This window comes from Apus apus, chromosome 6 (assembly GCF_020740795.1).
Source record: "Apus apus isolate bApuApu2 chromosome 6, bApuApu2.pri.cur, whole genome shotgun sequence".
Classification (NCBI taxonomy): Eukaryota; Metazoa; Chordata; class Aves; order Apodiformes; family Apodidae; genus Apus; species Apus apus.
The window spans coordinates 20788434-20812584 of NC_067287.1; the positions used below are offsets into that span (position 1 = coordinate 20788434).

At 36.5% G+C, this 24151-nt stretch overlaps 1 protein-coding gene across 8 annotated transcripts in view; it reads left to right on the forward strand.

Moving 5' to 3' along the window:
• Positions 1-24151, forward strand: part of UBR3 (ubiquitin protein ligase E3 component n-recognin 3) — a 103973-nt gene that overhangs the window by 74465 nt on the left and 5357 nt on the right. For 7 of the 8 annotated variants that reach the window (XM_051624065.1, XM_051624066.1, XM_051624067.1 and 4 more), the window contains 7 exons: positions 569-654; positions 5399-5504; positions 13543-13643; positions 18985-19109; positions 22105-22218; positions 22724-22834; positions 23704-23880. In XM_051624065.1, coding sequence (XP_051480025.1) covers positions 569-654; positions 5399-5504; positions 13543-13643; positions 18985-19109; positions 22105-22218; positions 22724-22834; positions 23704-23880 — 820 coding nt within the window. Of the gene's footprint in view, positions 1-568; positions 655-5398; positions 5505-13542; positions 13644-18984; positions 19110-21076; positions 21288-22104; positions 22219-22723; positions 22835-23703; positions 23881-24151 lie in introns of those variants that run through there. The other variant, XR_007889949.1, reaches the window with a different exon arrangement.

Genomic DNA, 24151 nt, shown 5'->3' on the forward strand with positions numbered 1-24151 from the left:
AAGACCAGTGTTTCAGAATTAACCTCCAAGGCTTTTATTAACTAGCTTATCTATAAAGGTCAGCACTTCCATTATAATTTAGACTGTTTTCAAACTTAGTTATTTGCTGGCATATCCATTGTACTTTCTGCTTGCTTAAAGGAAAAAAAAAAAAAAAAAAAAAAAAGCCCTGTCAATAAAGAGAAGAATTTTTTTACATATCTGATTGATTGAAATTTAGTCAATCTGTATAATGTCTTAACAAATTTGCACATAAATTCCCTTATTTTCAAGGAGTTGTGTGTGCATACAGAAAAAACCCTCAGAATTAACATGTTTTTTTAATTCAATCACAACTGTAGCAGGTCTCTTAGTGTAGTGTTTGCTAATCAAAGCACTTAAAATCGCATATGGCAATATCTTGATCAAGTCTGATTTATTCTGAGTTATATTTAGTCTGTATCTCACAATAAAGATTAGTTCACAGCATTCTTTTATTTATTGTGTGCTAGGAGTTCGTGGTGACTTTTTCATGTCCATAGAGGCTCTAATGGTGCTGCTTCATCCAACACTTGGGTTTTTCTTGCAGAACAAACTTGGAACTTGAACTGGTCCATCGAGGAGGCAATTTATGTTCAGGAGGTGCAAGCACAGCTGGGAAAAGATCCTGTTTAAGTAAGTTTTATGTTATGAAGTTATGGGGTTCTCCTAAAACAGACCTGTACTGTAATTTAGTATTATTATATTTAGTTTTGGACATTAAGCTGTATGTGGGCAGCGGGAGCAGAATTACTTCTCCATACATAGCAGGGTTTGTTTCAACTATACTGCTACATAATAATAGTCTGAGTTTCCTTCGTTGCCTTTTCTGTATTGGTGCATTTAGAGATAAAAAACTGCAATTCTTTAGGTACCTGTTCAACAATAGATTTTATTACCTTTCCACACATTTCTTTTTCCAAGAGGAAATCCTGTTTTTATAGTTTCATTTTAAATATGCCTTCAACTTCTTCATTGTCTTATGCAGTGAGGAAAGAATAATTATAAAAATCCATATGCTATCTAGAAGTTGTATACTGTTTTTTTAAAAACTTGCTTGCACAGTATTGAAACTGCTTTTGTTTTTTAAACATCATGCAGGAGGAGTGATGTAAAATAAAACGTCTTTTTGTTTTTCTTATTTGTGAGATAATGAAATGTGTCTCTTGTGATTAAGCATACCACTCTGTGCTAGTCTTGTAAGAACTGTAAAGTTTGGTGATTAGATACTGCAGAAAACAGAATATGTTGGCCCTGGTGAGCTGTTACAGCAGCAAGCGTCATAGAGGATGGTGGGAACAAATAGGTCAAGAGCTGCTTTAGTAGATTGCACCATGAGGGCAGCTGCTCTTGGGAAGTAAAATTAAGAATGATTAATGTAGCTGTTAGTGTCAGTGATTGAGTCTGTACAAGAAGAATGATGAAGAAAATGTGGCTGTAAAATTGCCATTTTAAGGTTTAAAGTTTTGTGTGTGTGCTTGCATGAGTATGTGTTACTAAACACCAAAAATGCAAATAGAGTCCTTTTTATTGATTACTTAAAATCAAGTCCTAGTTTGAGGACCATGTTCGAGTTTTAGAATCTATAGCCCTGAAAATTCTTTTGGGTTTAAGGGATAATTATAGCAACTGTAGAGATCATTTTTATGTGTTTTATAAAGTTTAAGGGATCTGATGCTTTGCTTTTTCTTTTAATTGTTTTGTAATTATAGAACAGGTTCAGATCACGATATGAAGGCTGAACACTTAAGATTTTTCTGTATGATTTGTCTCTCTCTTCAATTTGTACATACATGTGTTTCCCTCGTTGTTACTCTGGTAATCTTGCAGTAATGAGTAAACAATTCCACAGAATGTAAAGTTAACTATAAAGTTTATAATCTAGTATTTTCTTCCTTTTGACTTTTAAGTAGTTTTTCTTTCTTTCTCACTGCTTTTTTCCCCCCCCACTTTTCACTTTGTAATAAGAGTAAGATTAAGGTCTTTGGGGCAGAATTAAATATTCTATCACCTTGTCCTCACGCTTCAGTTTCCCTGTATGAGAAGGAGGTCCTTAACCTTATACTTCCCACAGATAGCACTTGGGCATTTCAGCATCAGCTGCTTTAATTGGAAAAGACATTAATTTACATAGATGTGAAAAAATTAAGACTTGTTTAAGCTTGTCTTAAATAAAATGCTCAGCACCTTCTTAACTTCTGTGATGGTTCTACTTATTGGCAAACCATATTGTTCCGCTGTTTTTTTCTGTTCATTTGTTGTTTTTTCTTCTAGTTAATTTGAAGCATGTGAAGCATTTGTAGATGGCTCAGCAGTGTCATCTAACTTGATTATCATGTTAGTGTTTCTGTGAGTACAGAAAGTAATCTTGACATGAAGCATTTTTTTTGCTCTTCATGCTCCCTCTGTATCACATTTTTCAACCATGTTGGTGGGAGTGGCTGTCTCCATTTTATCAATACTTGGAACCAGTAAACATGGATCATTCCTGGAGGAAGAAAAACCTAATCCTTCTATGAATTGCTCAGTTGCAACCATCTCCTTCCTGTAATCTATTAACGTATGTATGGTTGCAAAGATTACTACCCAACTCTCTTCAGCCACTGAAAATAAAAAGAATAAAAGTAGTTTTCAAGAATTCTTTTTACCATGCTACAGTGGTTTCCTGTGGTTGGTTGGTTTGGTTTAGAGTTCTTTGTTTGGTTTTGTGGAGTTTTTTGTTTTCCGTGTGAGTTAGGAGCTGGCAATCTGCAGATCTGTGGTGGCCATCCATTATCCTAGCTTTGAGAAAGCAGTTTTTTCCTCAACGTGTTTCCTAAAATCTTGGTATGCCATTCATACCTAGCGTGGGAGACGCTAAGACAGATACCATTAGAATTCTATTGCTAAAGTTGATTTTATACACTGGCAAGTTTGGTGTCCAGGATAATTAGCTACTTCATCAGCAATTAAGGCTTAAGATTTTGTAAAGACAATTCATGTCTTAATGCCGTAATAGGCTTTTCCTAACCTTCATTTTTTATTATTTTTTTTAATTCACTGATTCCACTCTACTGGATCAGAGATGAATGGGAAGATGCTGTCTGAAGGTCTTTGCAGCTGCTGTTGCTAGGTGGACTATATAAATTTCTACAAGGAGAAAAAAAAATCCTCAATCTCCCTTATTAACAATCAAGTCCCATCAGGTTGTATGAAGTGGTTTGTGCTTGTTTTTTTTTATAATCTACATTCTTCTTGATAGTCCCAGCAAACTCTGGGAGAAGAAGAGGGTGTAAAATACCTAGTCTGGTAAGATCTTTACACAGCAATTGAGACAAGGATGTTTTCAATTCCACTTGCAGTGAACTTCTGTGTCACTGTGTTTTGCGATCTTTTGACATTGTAAATATAAATCCTAGTTTATAGTATAAGAAAGAGGATACTGGATCAAAATAGCAAAGTAGATATTTTCAAGACAGCAGTATATGTTATTTACATCCCTCTAAAACATAAATATGAGAGAGACTGGGGAAATACAGACATCATTTAGACTTTTTCAAGGAAAGCAAAGTCAGCTCAATTCCTTAATTTTCTTTGTCATTATTATTACGGACATTGCTATATATTGTGGAAGTGGAATTAATAACAGAAAAAAATCCTCTGATTTAACTTTGATAATTAGTAATGGAGAGGCAAGGGGGAAGGAACACATGCTTTCCTGATTTTCATTCCAAACAAAACCATACTCTAGGGGGCTGGGATTTTTTTAGTATTTTGATGTAATATCAGTATAGCTTCAGGGTTTTGAAGTTTGTCAGCAAAGCAATGTTTTGCTACAATCTTTTGCCAGGAAGAAAGATGACTTATTTTGTCCTCATTGACTGTTTTATTCAGAAAGCAGGTGACAGCAATCAATTCCAATGCCGTCTAAGTCTCCAATTATTTTACAAACCCCAGGAGCTAATTACAGCCCTCAGGCTCTGGCAGTCAGCTGACTTCATCATGCGGCTTCTTTGGCCATTGTGTACCTCTGAGTAATTGTCTATTTATGGAAAATAAATTAATAGCTGCTGTTTCTACTTAAAAAGAGGACTTGTGAGTGTGTTGGTTGAGCAAGTGGGTTGCAGAGAGAAGGGAAATAGATTAGGAGAGTAGGAGGCAAAGGGATTAATTGAAGGAATAAAGGGGTATGGGGAGAGGTGGAAGAGAAAGTGGCACAATACTAAAGGAAAAAGTTAAAGTGAGAAAGAAAGCAGGATCCTAGAAAACTAAACAGAAGCAAACCTGGCAGCAAATAGCAAGATATGGTTTGACAGAAAGAAAACAGTGAGCAAAATTGTGGGAAATAGTGTTTTAAAATATGGCTTTAGTATGAAGAGAAAAAGATGCTTTTTTTCCCAAACTATAACTGTATTATAAACACAGAAAAAGAAGTGAAGTCTGAGATTCTTACTGTACATACCTTTCTGAAAATGCTGTCAATGTAGGTGGTACCTGCCTCCTTAGCTCACATAAGAGGAGGAAGGATTAGGTGTTACTTTATTTGTGTTGATAATGAGTCACAGAGAAATGAAAACTGTGCATTTAAATATATGATAATGTGGTAATGTGCATGAATAATAAAATGTCCTTTGTTCAAAAGGTTCTACAAATGTTTTGTAAAAAATATTTTTGACACGTTGAATGAATTGATGAATATCAGCAAACTTTGCCTGTGGGTTGTGTAGACAAATCTCTGCAGCTCATTTCTACTTTGGTGCCATTAGTGTGGTCAGAAGTTTGGGGGTTTTTGTCTTCCAGAAATTACCTACAAAATAAGCTCATGAAGGCAGAAGGTAATTAACATTTTAAGGCTCAAGAGCCAAACTTATCCTGCTGTAGGCCAGAACTTGCAGCCTCTGTAGGTTAATTTCTAATACGTTGTGTGCACAGAACTTAACTGTGAGAGAGAGGAATAAAAGCTGTGTGCTAAAAGTATGTCCATCTCTGACATAAACTGCAGAGAGAAGTGAAGTAAACATGGAACTATAGCAACTTAACAGCATATGAAACAGGATTTTTAAAAAGGCTTATAGTTAAGTACATGAAGCTGGTGTTTTACAAGCACTAAACTAACTGAGACCTGGTCAAAGTTTTCTAATCAGCCTTTCTCTGTTTCAGAATTCCAGGAAGGAAACAAAAAAATAATTCATATACATGCATATGTTTACTGCCTTCTATTGAAACCTTACCTCTCTTTTAAAAAATAATAATTTTAAAAGGACTTTTTAGGTTACCAGCTTATTTGGAATGAGATAACAAGACTTCTCAGAATGTAGTAAAATAAATGATGGCAACTTAATGTAAAATACTTCAAATTATTGTGCGTAATAATCATCAATCTATCTTCTTCACCTTTCAGATCAGCTCTTCCATGTGTTGGCCATGCACATGCGCCTCTACAGTATAGACTCTGCATACAATCCCTGGAGAAAACTAACCCAGCTGATGCAGGATAAAAATTCAGAGCAAGTATTTTAATTTACCAAATATGTTTTACCTTGTGAAGAAACATCCTTACAGAGGGACTTGGGGTAGCTTTCTGCCTTAATTTTAAATACTCAGTGAGGTAGCTTGATGAACTTAACATCTGAAAATTGTGTGTTCATATATTTGTAAAAATATTTTTTCAGATTTCTTTTACATAAAATCCGACACATTTCAGTTTCAAGTTAAAGCTTAAATATGCCACATGTAAGCTTGAGCACATGCAAATTTAATAGTATTAGGTACGTGGATAGGTGCACAGCTTTTCTTGGTATGGATGCTAGACAAAATTCACATCAACATTAAGTTCATAAGTAGTTTATTGAAAGTTGGGCAATGACTGATGGCTGTAACAGAAATAACACAAGGAGGTATAATATATGAGAAATAATTCTATATGAAGCTAAAAATTTTCATCATGCTTCTTATTTTAAGCAAGTTATTCAACAAGTTTGCTGTTAAAAGATTAGCCTTACATATAGAGCTGTACAAGGATTAACAACATAATAAATGGAGCCACGTATCTGTGTTCTGCAAGGACACTTCTCCCTGTTTGACATCACTTCTCAAATTCTACCTGGACAGTGAGAAGATAGGTGTCTTGCCTAAAGCCAGCTGATTATTTTTCCTCATAAGAGGAAAATAGTATATATTTTTTCTCTTGGCACCTTGAGCATATTTTTCGTAACTAAGGTCTCTGCTTTGTAGCTTGCCATAATGTTGAAAATTCTGTCTTTTTAGTGCCTATCCAGCTGTGCACTGGTCAGTGTTTCTCTTGGAGCCTGAGATGGAAAGCATAATGGGATTTCAAAAATTCATCTAGTGTAGTGATGCTCCAATCATCTGCAAACCAGAAAAATTTATTAAAATGTTTGTGCTTGTTTCTAGTTTGAGATTTTACTGTTTGTCCCAGTTCTGTTTTTCAATTGACATTAGATTACTGCAGTAACTAGGGTAGATAACAGATTGCTTTATTAAACCATTAGTGGAACAAAGCATCATTAATTTTATAACCTGAAAACCCATGTTATTCAGCATGCATTCCAGCCTCTTTGAGAATACATTTTAATGTGATTCTGCCCTAACCTATATTGAGCAGTCAAACAAGGTTAATAAATTTGGTGTATGGTTGACTGAGTTATACCAGAGAAAAGTAAGATCATGTTGATAGGCTGTTGACAGTCAGAATGGGTGTGGGACTGAGCATGCGCTTCTCATTTTGGTGTTTGAAGAGCGTGCTGGCTCTGGAAGCAGCTGTTAACAGAAGGTCTACTTTTTCTGCATGTGCAACTTTTTGTCACCCTTACAGACTCGATGGAATTCACTATGCATTGGTCACAACACGGTTAGATTGCTGCAAGTTAGATTTCACTAGGTGATATTTTGAGTCATTTGGAAAGGAATGCTGCTGTACAATATAAGAGCTTGCTTTGCCAGAGGTGTTGCCTGTTGGGAATGCATTCGAGTAGTTCTCTTGTTTTCTGCTCTGATTTTCAACATTTGTTAGTAGACTTGCTGATATTGGTTTGGCCCTAAGACCTAAATGGTTTAGGAAGATAAGAATCACAAAATCTTAGGGGTTGGAAGGGACCTCGAAAGATCATCTAGTCCAACTCCCCTGCCAGAGCAGGATCACCCAGAGCACATCACACAGGAACATGTCTAGGCGGGTTTTGAATGTCTCCAGAGAAGGAGACTCCACAACCTCTCTGGGCAACCTGTTCCAGTGCTCTGTCACTCTCACAGTAAATAAGTTTTTTCTCATCATCCATTTTGCCATGAAATAGTTTACTGTTGAGATGCACAGACGCAATCAAGCTGGAATTTATTTGCTCACTCCTTGGAATGCTTTTCCTACTGTAGTCTGCAGGCCCTAGAAAGCTGCAAAGGGGACAACCTGAGGACTTGTTTTTAATGAATAAATTAGAGCATAAGATGGAGAGCCTAGTTATATTTTAGAAATTTGAAGTAGCTGTTTCACTTGAAGATGGCATTCATGTGATTGTTTTGTGTAATCTAATTGCACACTTAGAATCACACAGCCCTTAAAAACATCCAGAATAGCAGATTTTTCAGGTACAGGAAAGAGTGCTCAGAGCAATTAGAAGGGGATGCACCGCTGTAAACTGAAGATGAAGAGGGTGATGGAGAAATACCACTGCAGGTTTAAGATGTAGATAGTACTCAAATATTTTGAAGCTAACCAAGTAATCCGAATCATCAGCCTGGTGCATGAGACTTTTAATTATTATTTCAGTTAAAAGCAATTTTCCAGAGAAGTTAGGTGCATGTTTATTTAAAAAGGTAATTTTCAGAACTAAAAAAGAAAATGTGTAGGATAGCAGTGCCATTGCTTTATCTTTTCACCCTTATTTAGTTGTCGTTATATTATTTACATACAGCAATATTTACAATGAAAACCACCAACGTATAGAGTTCACAATTTTTAGCTTGGTTTTCGACAACCCAACTATCATCATTAATATATCATGCCTTAGATTTCATGTGTCTGGGAGAACTGATCAAAGTAATTCATAAAGATTCTCACCAAATTGCTCTGTTGTACTTCCTAAAGCCCCTGGTTTTGCTTAGTGTCATATGCTACTGTTCCTAGATTGATCTGTAGTTGAAAATGGCAGCTGAGAGGAAAGACAGGAAGGAGCTTATGCAGTCACACCAAGGTGAAGTAGATATAAAGAAACTTTGAGAAAGAACATACTCAATTAAAAAGGGCCTAAATAATAAGTGTTTGAAGGAAGAGGGAGGAAAAAACATAAAGCTATGTCTCAGCTTTTGACCGGTGTGGTGGATTCTTTTTCCTCTGCAGTTCATGTTGTCAAATTTAATATGCACTTGGGTCCCACAGGCTGTGCTTAAGCAAATTGTTCTACTAGGGGCTGATCTGGTTTCAAGGGTGATCAAATAAACAGTTATGGTTGTGTAAGTGGGGAATAATAGCTTCTGGCAGGGCGCAGAGAAGGAGCAGCTGGAGACAATAATTACTAAGCCCAGATGTGAATTTAATGAACTAGTCCAAATAGCCAGTTTCAGGAACTGCAAGCCTGAAATAAAGAATATACTCTTTTTTAACTTTACATCTCTATGAAAACTGAAATTTTTGTCTGTTTTGACAGACAAAATGCATAGAGAAGGAAGTATTTGATAAAGCATTAAGGATCTTTGCATTAGAAGCGCTTGGAGGGGGAAAACTGCATGATGAAGTGCTGACATATACTGGGTTATTTTGACTAAACTGTTTTGCTTCTGTTTTGTTCTAAGCTAGATTGCTTTGGTGATTGTTTGTAGTGTCATATGGGGGCAGCAAACTGCAGCACAGGGATGGGAATGAGTAACTTTGTGTGGGAACCTCTCCAGTCTCATCTCCCATCACAGGCACTGTTCTGAAATGGGGATCATAAAGCAGTTTTCATGAAGATAGTCCAAGGCAGACAAACAGTAGGATTATGGGACAATGGGGTGTAGTTAAGGTTTGTGGAAGAGGTGATGCATGCATACCCATGCTGCAACAGGACTTATATGATCTGATTAATAAACATGCAAATCTGGCCTGGAGCACCGGTGTTTCAGGACACGTTACGGTATGGAGGTTTTGGCAGCAATGCCAGCTCCAGGAGTACTTGCTGTTTCTTCTTTCCCCTGTACCATATCTCACCATGCTCTTCTGCTGTGCTGATGCAACTTGAGCAGGCTGCATCATGATCAGAGTCAAGGAACAAATCCATGTTTTTTAAAATGTTAATTTGAATAAATTTAGGAGCGGGAGACAAGGGAGTGCTGTGGGCACAGTGGTGAAAGAGAAAAGGGAAATGTCTAATGTTAGTTCTGACAGTAAAATTTTGTGTTGTGTAATGAGAAAAACTGCCTGGCTGTAAAATCTGCTGTGACACAATGAAGAGCAAATACGAAATTGTGATTATATCCTAGTATGTAGCCAGAATAAACTGTAGAATTCTACTTTCTCATAATGAATATCAGAAGCTATGTATTACTCTGACCTTTCTGCAGGCTGGGATTTCTGGGCTGTGTTTCTCATCCTGCAAATCCTGAAGGGAATATAAATTTGCCCTACTTGATTAAGCCTTTGTTTAGCTGTATCCATATTCCTTTTTCTCAGGTTTTCTGCATCTTACACTTTGAAGGGGTGTGAGGCTCAAAACTTCCACTTTATTTATGGGCTTTCTAACTTTATAATCAGCTGGAGTTAGCATCAAACAAAAATTTTTAAGTGTCTCTAGCTGAGAGAAGAGGGGAGAGGGAGCAGAGCATGTATGTTAGCAAAGTCCATAAGCAAATGCTGCTTGTTTCAAAGCAGAACAGAAGTTTCACTCTATTTCAGTTTCTCTGTATCCATTCTCAAAGCAGTAATTCTCAGATAACCTCTGTCAGCAAGAAGATGCAGAATACAGAGGCAGAGTTGCTCAGCTGTTGTCTGACAGCTCTCGTAGTGGCACAGAAAGAAGTGCAGCCCAGTTACCTTGTACAGGTGGAGAGGTCAATTCCACAGAGAAAGTTGAGCAATGCGTTTTTCATTTTTTACGTGTTTCTATTGCACTGTGCAGTTTATTTTCACCTTCTCTCCTCCCTTTTTTTAATGGATACAGCACACAACTGAAATACATTTGAATTATTTTGAACTACTTTGGTACCATCCAAAATTGTGCTTGCTTTCATTTTATTCAGCACTTCAGTGGTACATTTTTTTGTAAAGTCAGATTTATCAACCTTTCACATATGCATTGAGGATTAATAGGATGGGTGATTTCCATGAAACTCATTTCTAAACACACTTTATAAATTCAGTTACAGTGTTATAATGAAGAAGTTGCTTAGGTTCTTAACAAATGACAGAGCAGTTTTCAAGTTCTTCATATGCTGCAGTACTTGGCATAAATTGAAGCAGCTTATCCTAAACCCCTGACATTTAACGTAGCTTTGCTTCTCCAATTCATATAAAATGAATAAATTAAACAAAGAGTTCAGTTGGTCTTGCATGTGAAAATGACTTAATTTATTTGTGATGTGGCCAATGAATCACTGTATTCTGTATATATAAGAATATTATCTAATTTTGCCAGAACTGGTATTTGACCTAATTGTTACCTGACTGTTAAATGATACTGATGTTGATACCCATTGGAAAGAGGTGTTCAACTAAATGTGACCAGAGTGAATTACTGTTTTTTGTGTTGTTATTCCAAATTAATTTTTCCAAACTTTATATATAAAGTAAAAGTTAGAAGTAATTTAAGCAGTGTCCATGGCTCTAAAATTAATGTGGGTTATTTTAAAACTCTGTGTTACCGTTCATAAAATAGACCTGGCTGTAGGTAGAAAACTAAAATTAGATTCAGTGAGATTAGCATCTTTATTACCTCTTTAACTTTGAAAATGAGACTTGGTAGTGTGACACCAATTTTGCCCCCTTAGTATTCTTTAGAATTCTGTACAGTGATCTTTAGAATATTTGGGTTTTGTTTGGGAGGCTCTCATATATAAATATGTATATTTCTGTATGTTACAGTGTTGTAAAATGATCCTTTTATGAAATTGATTAACACAAGACATTATAGATAGTGTTTATTCTGTAGCTATTTGGGTTCATTAATTCAAAAGGACCAGTTAGATGTTTTCTGTGGCTTCATGTTATAAAGTCAATCCACTAAGCTATTTGTGCTCATTCCCACAGTTGAGTGCATTGCATAACGTGACTGGAAACTAGCCATGTAACAGGATTATTGCTTCAGAACAGGTGTTACTGAGCTGTGAGAGAAAGGAAGGAGAGTAGTTAAAAAAGATGTAGTTAGTTAACACACTTCATATGACTGAAAGTGTTCTTTTAATCCTCCTCTTACTTGAATGACTACTTCTGCATGTTAAAATTTCTATCACAAATAACTCCCAGCAGTGCCTTTTTAGAGAGAAGTCGAGTTTCATGGAATCAGTAACTGTGTAGGGGTCTCCTTCCAAAAGCAGCATCGTGTTTATGTGCCCCAGAGATGATTAACTGGTTGGATCCACAAAGCTATTAGAAGGCAATGAGGAATATGCATCCCCATCCCACCACATAGTGACAGCCTTTTCCAGTACATGGTCTGCAAGAGCTCAGTTTGTCTGCTGTGTGTGTGACAAGATGGCACCAAGGGAAGTTGGTGTCCTCATAAAGAAGAGGCATCAACTAAGCTAATGGAGTAGCCAGTGCCAGCTGAGTTGCATCCGAGTGAGTGTTTCATGGTCTTGGAAGAGAGGCAATAATTAGATCTGCCAGTAGTTCACCAGTTGTGCTCTGAAAAGATAAAGCTGAGACAGGAGAGGGCTTAAATGTCTTGTCTGTTTTCTTTTTTTCTCAGTCTGATTTTGTTTGTACAGAAACTTGGACACTTGCTGTAGGATTAAGAAACCCTGATTGGGAAGCTCTGCAGTCCACAAGGTCTTGCAGAACAACCAAAAAGAGGAGAATAAAGTGCTTTCGGGGGTAGATCTTAATAAGGATATATGTATATTTTCTATACAACTATCTAGCACTTCATCAGTTGTGGCTTACCTACAGGACAGTTAAGATTGCTGGAACAAAGCATGAAGATAACTGTGAAACTGTGACAGGCAAATATATTTTGATTTCCCTACTTTTTCAGATGGTTAGTATGGAGGACCCAGTAGAGGTCCTCCATGGTGTAGAGGTCTAGAGCTGCCCTAATTAAGGGAAGATTCTGCCAAGAGAGGGAGAATATTTTTTTCTGCAGTTCCTGACCAGTGAAAGAATGACAAAAGAGTAGGAAGACAAGCTGAAAAAGCCTAAGGAGCGATAGAAAGAAAATGCCCTTCCAGAACAGCATTTGAGTCACATGACAATTGAAAAAAAAACTCCGTAGGGTGTGATATTTTCCTTTGCAACATTTGTGTCCATTTGGAAGAAGCTGTGAGTTTTCCACTGGAGGCTCAAGGTTACTAGCACTAGAGCCTTATGATGTAGCTCCTGTGGTAGTAGTACACATAAATATCTCAAACGTCTTCTCCATCGGCATTCATCTGCCAGCCAGCTAGCACCACCACTCTTTGGGAATGGGTATAAGAACCCAAACAGCACTTTCTTCTGTGCATGTTGCAGAGAGGGGACAGTGGGGGATGCATTAGGCTATCTGCTCCTGCTTGAGATTCCCTTCACACTCTTATCAATTAAAGAGGGGAGAAGGATTATTGCCATGTTGGTATTTTGCAATTTTGAGTCAGCTTGAGTCAGTTGAACCTATAGAATGTTGTTGGTTGGGTTATTGTTGGATATTGCTCCCCAGGCTAGAAAAACTACCTTCTATCTGCAGACATTTTCTGCTTTTAAGCGTAAGACTGCAAGGTGATGTTATGTCATTCAATGAATCTGAATAGTTCAAAAGCTTGCAGTATCTCTGTGCTTATTTGTTGTCCTTAGCTATATGGGGTTTTAAAAAGAGACAAGTGTGTAAGATTGCATAATCCCACCTGTGATGGCTCCTTGTGACTTCATTTCCTTACATAAAGGAAAACACCTTTTTTTAAGGTCTCAATATTTTCCAGTAGGAGCAATCCATGTAACAGTAACATAATTTGAGGGTTCATTGCTGTTACCACATTAGTATATGTATACTTGTACAATGCCATGCTTTGAAAGTGATGAAAATTAATATGTTACTATGCAGTATATTTTCTTATTTTAGAACACAAGTTCTGAAAGTGAAATACTGAATTATCCTTGAGTCTGTACATAGAAATAACTATTTCAGGCAGTTTGGGGAACTTTTTAAATAAGAATCAAGATCCCAAATGCTAACTTCCTCATGAGTTATTACAATCCATTAGTAACATTCAGTTTTTAAAAATCGAGATCAGTTACTGAATTTCCAGCTATTTGGCTTCTGTAAGCTTAATGTCTAATGTAATACTATCTAAAATTAATTGCAAAATAAAATATGAAAATGAAAAATGGGTTTATAGTTTCAGAAGTTTTTATTTGGGCTTTCTTTCCAGGCTGGCAAGTGAAGAGCTGCCAGAAGTTCCTGTGCTTTACAGAGATGTCTCATCCCTTTTGCTTATCCAGATTTTAACCATGCCTCAGCCATTGCACAAAGGTATGTTATGAAAAGATGTGTATTTAGATTATTATGTATATGAGGGCACATTCATGATGACTTCCAGGATGGTCAATCACAGCTGGTTTATTGTGTATTCTAAAATAATGTTTCTGCCTTATCTGTAGAGGCTGGCATTGAACAGAAATTTTTGTTGTGGATTGACAAGCTTATCTGTGTTCCCTGTCTTCTCACCTTATCAGTCAGCCTATTCAGTAAAGACACAGAGCTAAGCAAAAACTATTAAGTACTTCTACTGAAGGAAAAGTGTCCTTTGTTTGACCATCATCTCTTTGCTTAGAGGGGCAGCTCAAAACTTAAACTTGAACTGAGTTCCTAAGAGTGAAAGATTGTAATTTAGTTTTAATTTCAGAGTTTAAATTGCAGCAGTCTTACATAATAGGAGATCTTCTATGAAGATGATAATTGTTGTAATGCAGCAACTTCAGTAGAGACAGCATGTAGTATAATTTGGAATAAATATTGCATAGATATTCATTACTAAAATAAAAACTGTCTAAAAATCTGTACTTGTTTTCTCTATAAAAGGAAGAGCTGAACCTGGTGCATCTTCCTAATAGACAGTGTATGCTCCAGAAGATGGGGTAGTTCAGACCCTCTGGACTCTGGCTTGAATATCTTTAGTTACACCTTTATTTTAAAATGAGTGCAAACAAATAAGTATCTTTTTACTACATCAGTGACAGTGAACAGAGTATCTGCTTTGGGGTCTGTGTGGCAATTTTGGTAATTGGTGAATAGGTAAATACACAGGACTGTTCTGCTCTTGATGCACACACCTAATTTACAAAGTATAGTAGAAACTCTGATTCCACTTAAGAGGTGTTCAGTTGTTACTACTGAATGTTCAAATTCAACTTAAGTGGCTCTGTTTAACTTAAATTAACTTTTCGTGAAAGGACTTAATAACAGCAGTGAAGTTAAATGAGACTAACTTCTTCTGAAATATAGGGGAGTGGTGAAGCCAAAGTAAAAACAGGTGTATTTTTGTCGTTTAAATTCATGCACTGAAAACCATAATTTTTTAAAATATACCTTTTCCTAGGATAGAAAACATTCGATTAATAGTAAGGTGTCCTGTGAAGAATCAGCAGCATGTTTGGCCTTTGCTTTTAGGTTTAATATATGTTGCAGTTGAAAGGGAAATGGCAGGTGGCAGGAAAAAGATTAATGTAACCATTTTGCGTCTACAAAGCATTAAATTGGAAATAAATTGCCATTTATTGTTCTGATTTTTGTTTAATCAAAATGGTTGGGCAGAATAAAACCAAATTCTTTAATGTTTATTTTGTCCTGAGGTGTAGAATGCAGTTCAGAAAAATAGGTAATAACGAATTTGTTTAGAACTTTTGTATAGGTCACAGAGTTGAATTTTATACCATTAATTCTTGGCAGAGAGCTGAGGCATGAAAAGGTAAAATGACTTGTGCAGAGTCATGTGGTAGGTCAGTGACAGGGCTGAACAAAATCCACTCCTGACCCTACTGCTTACTTAACTTGCTGTGCTGCCTTGGCGTGATTGTGGGTGCAGGAGCTGCAGACTTGGCTGGACATAGAAGGCTGATGCCTGTGTGCACTGAGGTATTTCCAGTATAGTCCTGTAACGATGCACTTCACTACATTGCAGAGAGGTGGTGTTAAGAGTGTGGTGCAGAATGCCATGGTAATGTTAGAACACTAATAATGAAGGAAGAATCTGTAGGGTTTAGAATCCATTAAAGATTCTGTGCCTCTTTCAGCTTGGGCACTCCTGTAATGTTACTAGGGAATGAGGAAGATAATGTGTAACCTGCAAAATAAGCACTGTGTTCAAGATACTGAAATAATTTTGGGGTTGTTTGTTTGACACTAGAACATGTGCAGAACTTTTTTATAGGCTTGATATGCTTAGCATTTTGAAATTGCACAAGACTAATGACATATTAATCCACTTAGGCATTTATGGTTTAATGCTGTGGCACTTGTGCTTAGAGGATGGATGGACAGTGTTCATAGTGTAGTGAATTGGGAATCTGTAGAAAACAAGCATTTTGTTTCTAGAACCTCAAACTCCTTTCTTACAGAAATAGCAAATGGTGCTGCATATGAGGAAAGGTTGTACAGAAATGCAGACAGTGATTCAGTGGTTAACAAAACTTCAACACCCCCCACCACCCCTTTCTGCAACAAAATTTCCATACGCTGAACAATTCATTTAATTGAAATTTTTCATCCTTCTTTGTTACCAATAATTTTTAAAAATAGTATTTTTTGCAGTACTTGGCTTGGGATTCCTGTGACCACATTTCTAAAAGTGCAGAGTGCTTGTACCATCCAGTGATTTGTTTCTGCTTTGCTTTGAATGTAAAAAATACCATACTGTTGCAAAGTATTTAAGAAGTGGGGTTTGGGTGAGTGGGCATGAGCTTGAGGCTAGTAGATGCATCGAATGGTCGACAGCTGGCCACTGCTGTGCTTGGTGCCACACGTGCAAGGAGTGTCCTGCAGCAGCATGGGTATTTGCCATCATGCTGCTGCCCAGCCTAGTGTTGCTCTGACATAGCCACAGTGCTGCTTGTAGGAAATCAGTGATTTGGCAGTGGTGGATGTGCTCCAGCTTGAAAGCTCTATGGACTGTGGGAAAGGTTTTATTCTCTGGTGGGTAACACCTAAACTAAGCTTCTGGTTTTGCAATTATGGTAAAGCCCAGATGCTGAAGAGCCTGACCTGGATGTTCTGACACATTCTGTTTCCATAAAGTTTCAATGACATGCACACTAGCACTTTTCCTTAGTGACTGGATAAGGATCTTGACTAAATATAGAATTAATGTAATCAACTTGAATATTATCCAGTTTCAGTGTGGAAGCTGAAATATTTGTCTGTGTCCTGGGACTTTCAATATATGTTTCACAGATTATCTATAGTTCAGTGCTGTCTCCCTTTGCTCTGAAGTTATTTTTTCAAATAAGTGTTCAAGCTTTAGATCAAGAAGAATATTTTCAAAGGTTATTTATATAAAGATGCCCTTCCAAATTCACTAAAAAAGGTCCTAGCTCCTTAATTTTGTATTTGGTTTGCTTTATGAATTCTTTCTGTGGTTGTTGCCTGCCAGTGTATATCATCTAATTTGATATTCAAATTTAAATATGCATATTGTTGCTAATACACTTCATCTGCGTGTTTCTTGTACTAATGTTAAAAATAGACCTCTAGAAATGCTTCCAGTATAAACTTTATTTTTAAGGGGATTTGTTTAATGCATATAATGGGATGGGAGGCTGTGAAGTAATTTGGTTCCAAGAAGTTTTGTTTAAAAAAGTTTTAAGAACAGGAACATAAAAGCATTTCTCAATATTATTTAAAAATAAGTACAAAAATTCTCTGTTTTGATTATAGTGATATAGCCATAATAATATAACTTTCACACTGCCAGAATATCAGATTAAGTTTTTTTATTAATAAACACAGAAGTCCTAACTGCATTTTAGTGCAGAATTTTGCACAGTCCAACAGAACAGACAGATAGCTTTTATGTAGTTTCATAGAATCACAGAATGGTTTAGGTTCGAAGGGTCCTTAAAGATCATGTAGTTCCAACCCCACTTACATGAGAAGGGACACCTTCCACTAGATCGGGTTGCTCCAAGCCCCATCCAGCCCAGTCTTGAACACTGCCAGGGAGGGGGCATCCACAGCCTCCCTAGGCAACTTGTTGCAGTGTCTCACCACCCTCACGGTGAAGAATTTTCTCCTAACCTCTAATCTAAATCTACCTTTTTGAGTTTAAAGCCATTAGCCCTTGTTCTGTTGCTACATTCCCTCATAAAAAGTCCATGTCCAGCTTTCTTGTAGAAATACGGAGAGGAAAAATTATAATGACCCCTGCTGTAGAATGGGGCAGACAAAGCATAGCGGTGTTTGTTGTCAAGTTTAACGTAAGCTCAATAGGAAGATAATACAGAAAGCAGTACGCTTTTAATTACATACTTAAAAATTATAATTTAGGTGCTTAAATTGTGCTTGTTGTATATACTCAGTGACATTTAAAGTTTCAAAATCCACGTCTGCATTGCTTTATAAATATTTGTTACATAAAAACGCAGTTGTTATTTCACAAACTTACTTATGTACTGAAGTCTTGGCTGTGTTTGTTTCAGAACCCAGTGGTGAGTTTTGATAGTAAATGCAAGAAAAGAGAAGGAGTTTCATCTCCCTTCCTCCTTTTCATTTTCACATACAAAGCTTGTTTAAATCCTTTGGGAAGAAAGAATGAATTTAACCCAATTTTTGTGAAGTACTTAGATAAATAAAATTGTTTTGTTTGACTTCAAAGACTGAGAAGACTTTTTAAAACCCTCATTTCTGTATACATTGGTTTAGATATATATTATAGTTATGTTTGTGCTTAAGGAATGGTGTAGGTGGTGATAGAAGCTTCTTTGATCTGCCTAGATTTAAAAAATCAGATTATTTGGGATGGGAAATACATCGTAAAGTAAAAAGAAAAAAAAAAAAATACTGCCTCCATGTCTTAATGCAAAGACTGATCACAATCACCTTTTTTCTTTTCTAGTTTTAGGAAGTCTTATTTTGCCTCTGCTGCTAGCTTCCCCAAAAAGATTGCAAAGCCTTTCTCTTGCAGCCTATATATAGGAGATAATAAACCTTTACATATTATGTAAAACTGTAATCCAATAAATATTTTTCAAGAGAAGGTAAGCTCTGAAATGACAGTCTGTCTTTTGTCCTTCTGCATTTACATGAGGTCCAGCAAATAGGTACTCACTAGAGAGTGATTTGCAGCAAGTCTTGTATGGCTGGATCCATATCTGGAAGTGAAGGGATAGAAACTGAAGAATGCTTCACATCCCTCTTGCGGGGATTTCTTTGGGAACTTAACTTTTCCAGTATTTTTATGACTAATTTACCCCAGATGGTTGAATCTTTGCCAGGAGATACAGTAGGACATGCATTTGCTTACATTTACATCACCTAGTTACTTGTAGCTATCAGTAATCAGTAGCTTAACTTGATGTAAGGTTTGGACAAAATAGAATTTTTAGTATCACCAGGTCCCTAGGAGGAAGTCATTGCTGATGAGGATGAACATATGGAGCAGTGGAAATTCACTTCCCCTGTACTTGTTCTGTTCACTACAGCTGCCAAGTAATTTTTGAAAGCCAGTAAATACATTTATGTTGCTTTGTATGTTTCGGGGTTTCTTACCTCTTGTATAGTGCTTGTTTTTCATTTGAGAAGCATCATTTCCATAACTAGAGACTCTGTGTTCAGAATATTTGCTAAAAATACCACATGTTTAAAAATTACTGTTTTTCAGAACACTTCACCTGCATTATAAAAGTGCTGTTCACTTTACTGTATACTCAAGCCTTGGCAGCACTTTCTGTTAAATGCAGTGCTGAAGATAGGATGGCATGGAAGGAGTCAGGAGCTCTCAAAAAGGTTGGTTAATTTATTAAAACATTTATGAAATTTTGCTTACCTATTTCTGGTAGGAATGTACAGATACTTCTGCATTGCACAGGATAACTTGCTTCTTCAAAAAAAATCCAGTGTTTTGTTTCTTTGTGTGCAGTTTTTGCAGGATTGGTAAGTATGAGACTAAAAAGCTTCACATTGAAGATCAAATTCCAAAACTGAGTTTCAGATTCAAGGCTGTGTTTCTGTAGTTTCAGATCTAAATTCATTGCGATGATACTGAGTAAATGCAACTTTTCCTTCCTGTCAAATTGAAGCCTTCCTAGGTAAACCATGTGTTGATCTAATGCACTTCTTTACAGGAAAAGCAGGCAAGCTTCTTGGTAGGGAAAAAACCTCTGTCTTTTTCTTACTTATTCATGCTGTTTGTGGCTAGACATAAAAATTTCTCTCAATACGTGGTCCAGAGTGTTAATGTGATGAAGAGGCAGAGAATAAAATTTGTAGACTAGGCAGGTAGATATTTCACTACTGTTTCCTTGCCTTTTAACAGTATTTACAAGTAAAGTGAAGGTGCATCTTGCTATTTTAGTTCAGCTGATTGAATGCCAGTTCTCACCAAAAGACACAGTTCTCTGCACTGGCATTCATTTCATCTTTCAGTCAGTTTTCTGCTCCACAGATTAATTCCCCAGAAGGTCTGAAGAGTGCCAGAGTCAGACCAAGGGAAAGGATGACTGTGCTGGGTCCAGCAGAGGAAATGGGAGGAGGAATACCCCTGTATACAAAACCTGAGCCTTAGATTGTGTTGGCTGTAAAATGGAATGCAAACTGAGAAACGTGACCTGCTTTTACGCAGAAGTTAGATTGGTCATAATGGTCAGTCGCAACTACAAGACAGTAAAGACAAATTATCTGCTGACCAAACTGTTGCTATGCAGGATTTTATATTTTATTTCTGGACTTGCATAAAACATTAAAGATCACTGGGCAATACTGTATTGTGTTAGCTTCCTCTACACCCCCTTATTTCAAAATATTGTCATTTTCTTAAAATTTCAAGACCATTTCCTTGAGATTGTTGCTGGTGAGGGTTTTTTTCATTTTTCTGTTTACTCTGTGAGTCTCAAGTGATAGATTACTTCGCAGTTTGAAATTGGTGTTAGAAAGCATATAAATAGACTAAAGTGTTACCAGCTTATATTCTTTCATATAAATATGGACTGCCTTTTTTTGTTAGTAGCAGAGGTTGGAGTTTTATCTGAATGTATATTTACAATGCTTAATTTTCTGTCTACAGTAAGAGATTTCATTGTATGAAAACAGACTTGGGGCATGTGGTAGGTGGGCTTGGTACCTATTAATACTAAGATGTTCTCTACCATAAGCATGTGAAAGCATTTGCTTCACATAAAGCACTTTGTGCTTGAGGCTTGCAAATCGTGATAATGGCTCAGATACTGGATTTATGAAGTAGCCATCTCTCTTTCCCTTTCAGTAGACTTTTCACTAGTGTGCTTTGTAAAAGTCCCACATGCAAGTTTGCCCTTTTCCCAGATGTCTTTCCAGTTCTCTGCTCCTCCTCCTGGAGTGTATGTGTGTGCAAGAGACTTCTACGTGCTGAGAAGTGACAGTAATCACATAGCTTTCCTGTTCCTCTCTCCCAGCTTTGGCAGCCCATCTCTTCATAAGCCAGCCATAGGCCTCAGATTAATTCTTTCTCTTTGCGTGTCAAGTTCATTCTTTCAGGTTTCCTGAGGCCCAAATGATTTAAAATGTATGGTTCAGCCTGACTTTTACTTATGTGCTGATAATAGTGACATTTTGATCCTGGAATGACTACACATTTTTTACCTTGCTTAACTTTTGTCTGTGGTTAATGCCAAGTTGCCTATTTCAGTTTGGTGCTCTGGACATCAAATGTGAGTTTACATCTTTCCTCTATATTCATGCCAAATATTCAAACAACATTGAGTTTCATTTCTCAGCAGGACTGAGAGGTGAACTTTCTACTTTTGATTCTCAGCTTCACTCTCATCTTTGCAAGGTGCTTGCAGTGTCATAAGAAGTGCACTGTAATGCCTGTGGAATAAACTCCAGGAATAATGTAGACAAAAAGTCTGTCCTAACTGCCGATTTGAATATGTATTCTGGATCTTAGAATAAACATAAACACCAAGTCTGCCTTCTCCATGCTGAAAGGTGACGACCTTATTTAAAATTAACAATTATAATTGCTGTAAAAATGCATTAAAGAAACCAACTGATAAAATATGTACATTGTTATGTATTGAAGTCTTTATACACTTAATCTCACCTAGTTGCTTTGGAGTTTTTTTTAAAGAATCCCTGTTATGTTCCACTCCCTCATTATTTGTAATTTTGATGATATGCTAACAGAGCTCAAAATTCACATCAAATCACTCCATAAATAGAAATACTGCTTTCTATTTCTGATGGTTTTCTGTAACTGTTGCCTTCAGATGCTGTGGCACAAAGCCTAAATTGTTATTCTTTCCACTAAATATTTTTTCTATTTGTAAATGTGGATTGTCCATTCCAAACACAACTTTCCGTTTTCTGATAGACTCATTTCAACTTAAAATACATAGCAAGTGTTGTAGCTCATTCTAGTTGGTATGTTTTAGAAAATTACTTTAAAAAAAATTAAATTAGTCATATCAGAGTTAAGATTCTGTTAAAACACGATGTGATTCTTCCTGATTGTTAAGTAAGCATTTTTATACTCTCCGAAAAAACATGGGAAATGTGACATTATAAAAATGTTTTCATATAACATTCAGTTTAGAAGATCTGTAATTGAAGTAGTAATGCACATTTCACTGTGAGCTAAATGCAGTCTCTCTCCGCAGATCTTTTTTCCAAAGCAATATATATCTTTGTATGTCAAAATTTGCATGTTTGTCAAAAGGATATATGCTTAATCATTGTTACTTTTACAGAAATATTTTTTTCTACTTTTTATGACCAGCGCATTTTGGATTTCTTGCATTCTTAGTTGCAGAATACATCCAGTGGAGAAAAATCCTGGGAAGTATTGCTGGGTCATGTGATTACTGAGCTGTCTAAGGGGAAGATGTATGAAGAAGGAGAGACTGAAGAATTAACAGTGGTATTGGCAAATCTTATGAGAATTTATCCAGCATGTCCCCTTTCTGTCTCTTATTTAAGTTTTTCAGCCTCATTGTTATAATGATGTTTCTCTGATCTTGCTAAAGACTGCAGTACAAGTCTATTTTCTAGATCAAAGCACATCCCTTTGGGACAGTTTGTCTCTGCAAATCTTTCTTACACTAATATCATATATGGCCAGTGCTGTGTTGAAAAAGTTATTGAAAAATGCTGCTTATTAATGTGTTTTTTAATCATATGTATGAAAGACCTTTCAGAAACATGGAAAACTGAATATTTAAGTAGAAAAAACATTTGTCAAGGGGGAAAGAAAACCCACAGATTTCTTTCAGATTATAAATGAAATGCTGGCCTTACAAATACATGTCTGATGCAGTGGTTTGTATAGTTTGCTTAAAAAACATTCAGTTCATATTGGAGTTTCTTAGATAGGAGATAAGTTATCTTGGGCAGTATATAGTAAGTAATCATTTCCTTCCCTGTAGGTAAATCCTGATTCTGTAGAGTGCTATCTGCAGCAGTTCTGCCTGCCTTTCCTCAGGATCACAAGCCTTCTTCAACACCATCTTTTTGGAGGGGATTTACCTAGTTGCCAGGTACAAATTGAGATGGGCACACTCAAATGTTTCCATTTGAAAGCTAGAGATCAAAAACTAGACTTTTAAAATGTCTTTTTCCTGGTATGTATTTTCTGTCATAAAATTTTAAATGTTTTAAAATAACAATTTATAGCATACCTCTGCAGCATTGTTTCTCTTAAGTAGATTTGTTTTCAAGGCATTTTGCTCTGAAAAATGGTGCTATATTCTTAAAAGTGAGAACCTACATGCTTATTTTATCAGGTCATAGATGCCTATCTTATAAAAACCTGACATATTTCCAAAACTTGTCCTGCATTTGCAGAAATGGCATAATTTCCACACAGACTGGAATTCAGTCTTGGATTTTGCTTAATACCTATTAATACTTGCACTTTATTCTCAAGTCATTGCATCAGCAGACTATTATGTTTAAGTTCTGTGACTGATTTAAATAGAATTTGCTGCAGGTCAGCTCCCACATTGCCTTGCCTCAAAATTATCTCATCTGTGAAACAGCTACAAGGCAGTTTGGGGTCCTAAACAGGAAGAAAATTACTGAGGGGTTTGGGAAAGAGTGGGTTGGTTTGGTTTTGGATTTGTGGATTTGTGTTTGTTGGATTTTTTTGGTTTTGAGATTTTATTAGGGTTTTTTTGTTTCAATGTTTGTTTTGTTTTAATTCTGACCAGTTTCCTTGTATTTTGAGAAGCCAATTTGAGGTAATCTGGAAAGTATTGAAGCTTTCTCTGTCTCTGAACATGCTTATTAGCATCACTGTTACTACATGTTTACTGTTGTTACTGGAATAGACATGTTTTTAATAAACTATTTAAAAATTCAGAGTCTAGGTATTAAATCCAAACCTCTCTGGTTTCTTACCTAAAAGGAAGATGAAGAATTCACAGTTCTTGCAAGTTGCCTGGGTCTATTACCATCTTTTCAGTCGGCTCATCAGTTCACCAGTGCCTCTTGTCTCGACTGGCCAGTGCCAGCATTTGACATGGTATCACAGTGGTGCTCAGAATTGGTTTCCTTTGCAGATACACGTCCAGATCAAGTAAAGGTATGTGGCAAAATTACTTCTTCAGAAATAATGCTGATGTTCCAGCTATTTATTGCTTGATTTACTATGTAGATACACTGTTATTTTGTATATGAGAAGCTGACTTGTTAATGAGAAAGAAATTGTAATTAGAACTGGTAAGTTCCTAATAGCCTCAAAGTTTGTGTGTGTCACATAGCTTTGGAAATTAGGCAGATGTCTTCATTTATCATTTACAAAGCCTAATCTTGGTTCTGTTTTTGAAAGTCTTAAGTCTAAATTTTGGCTGGGA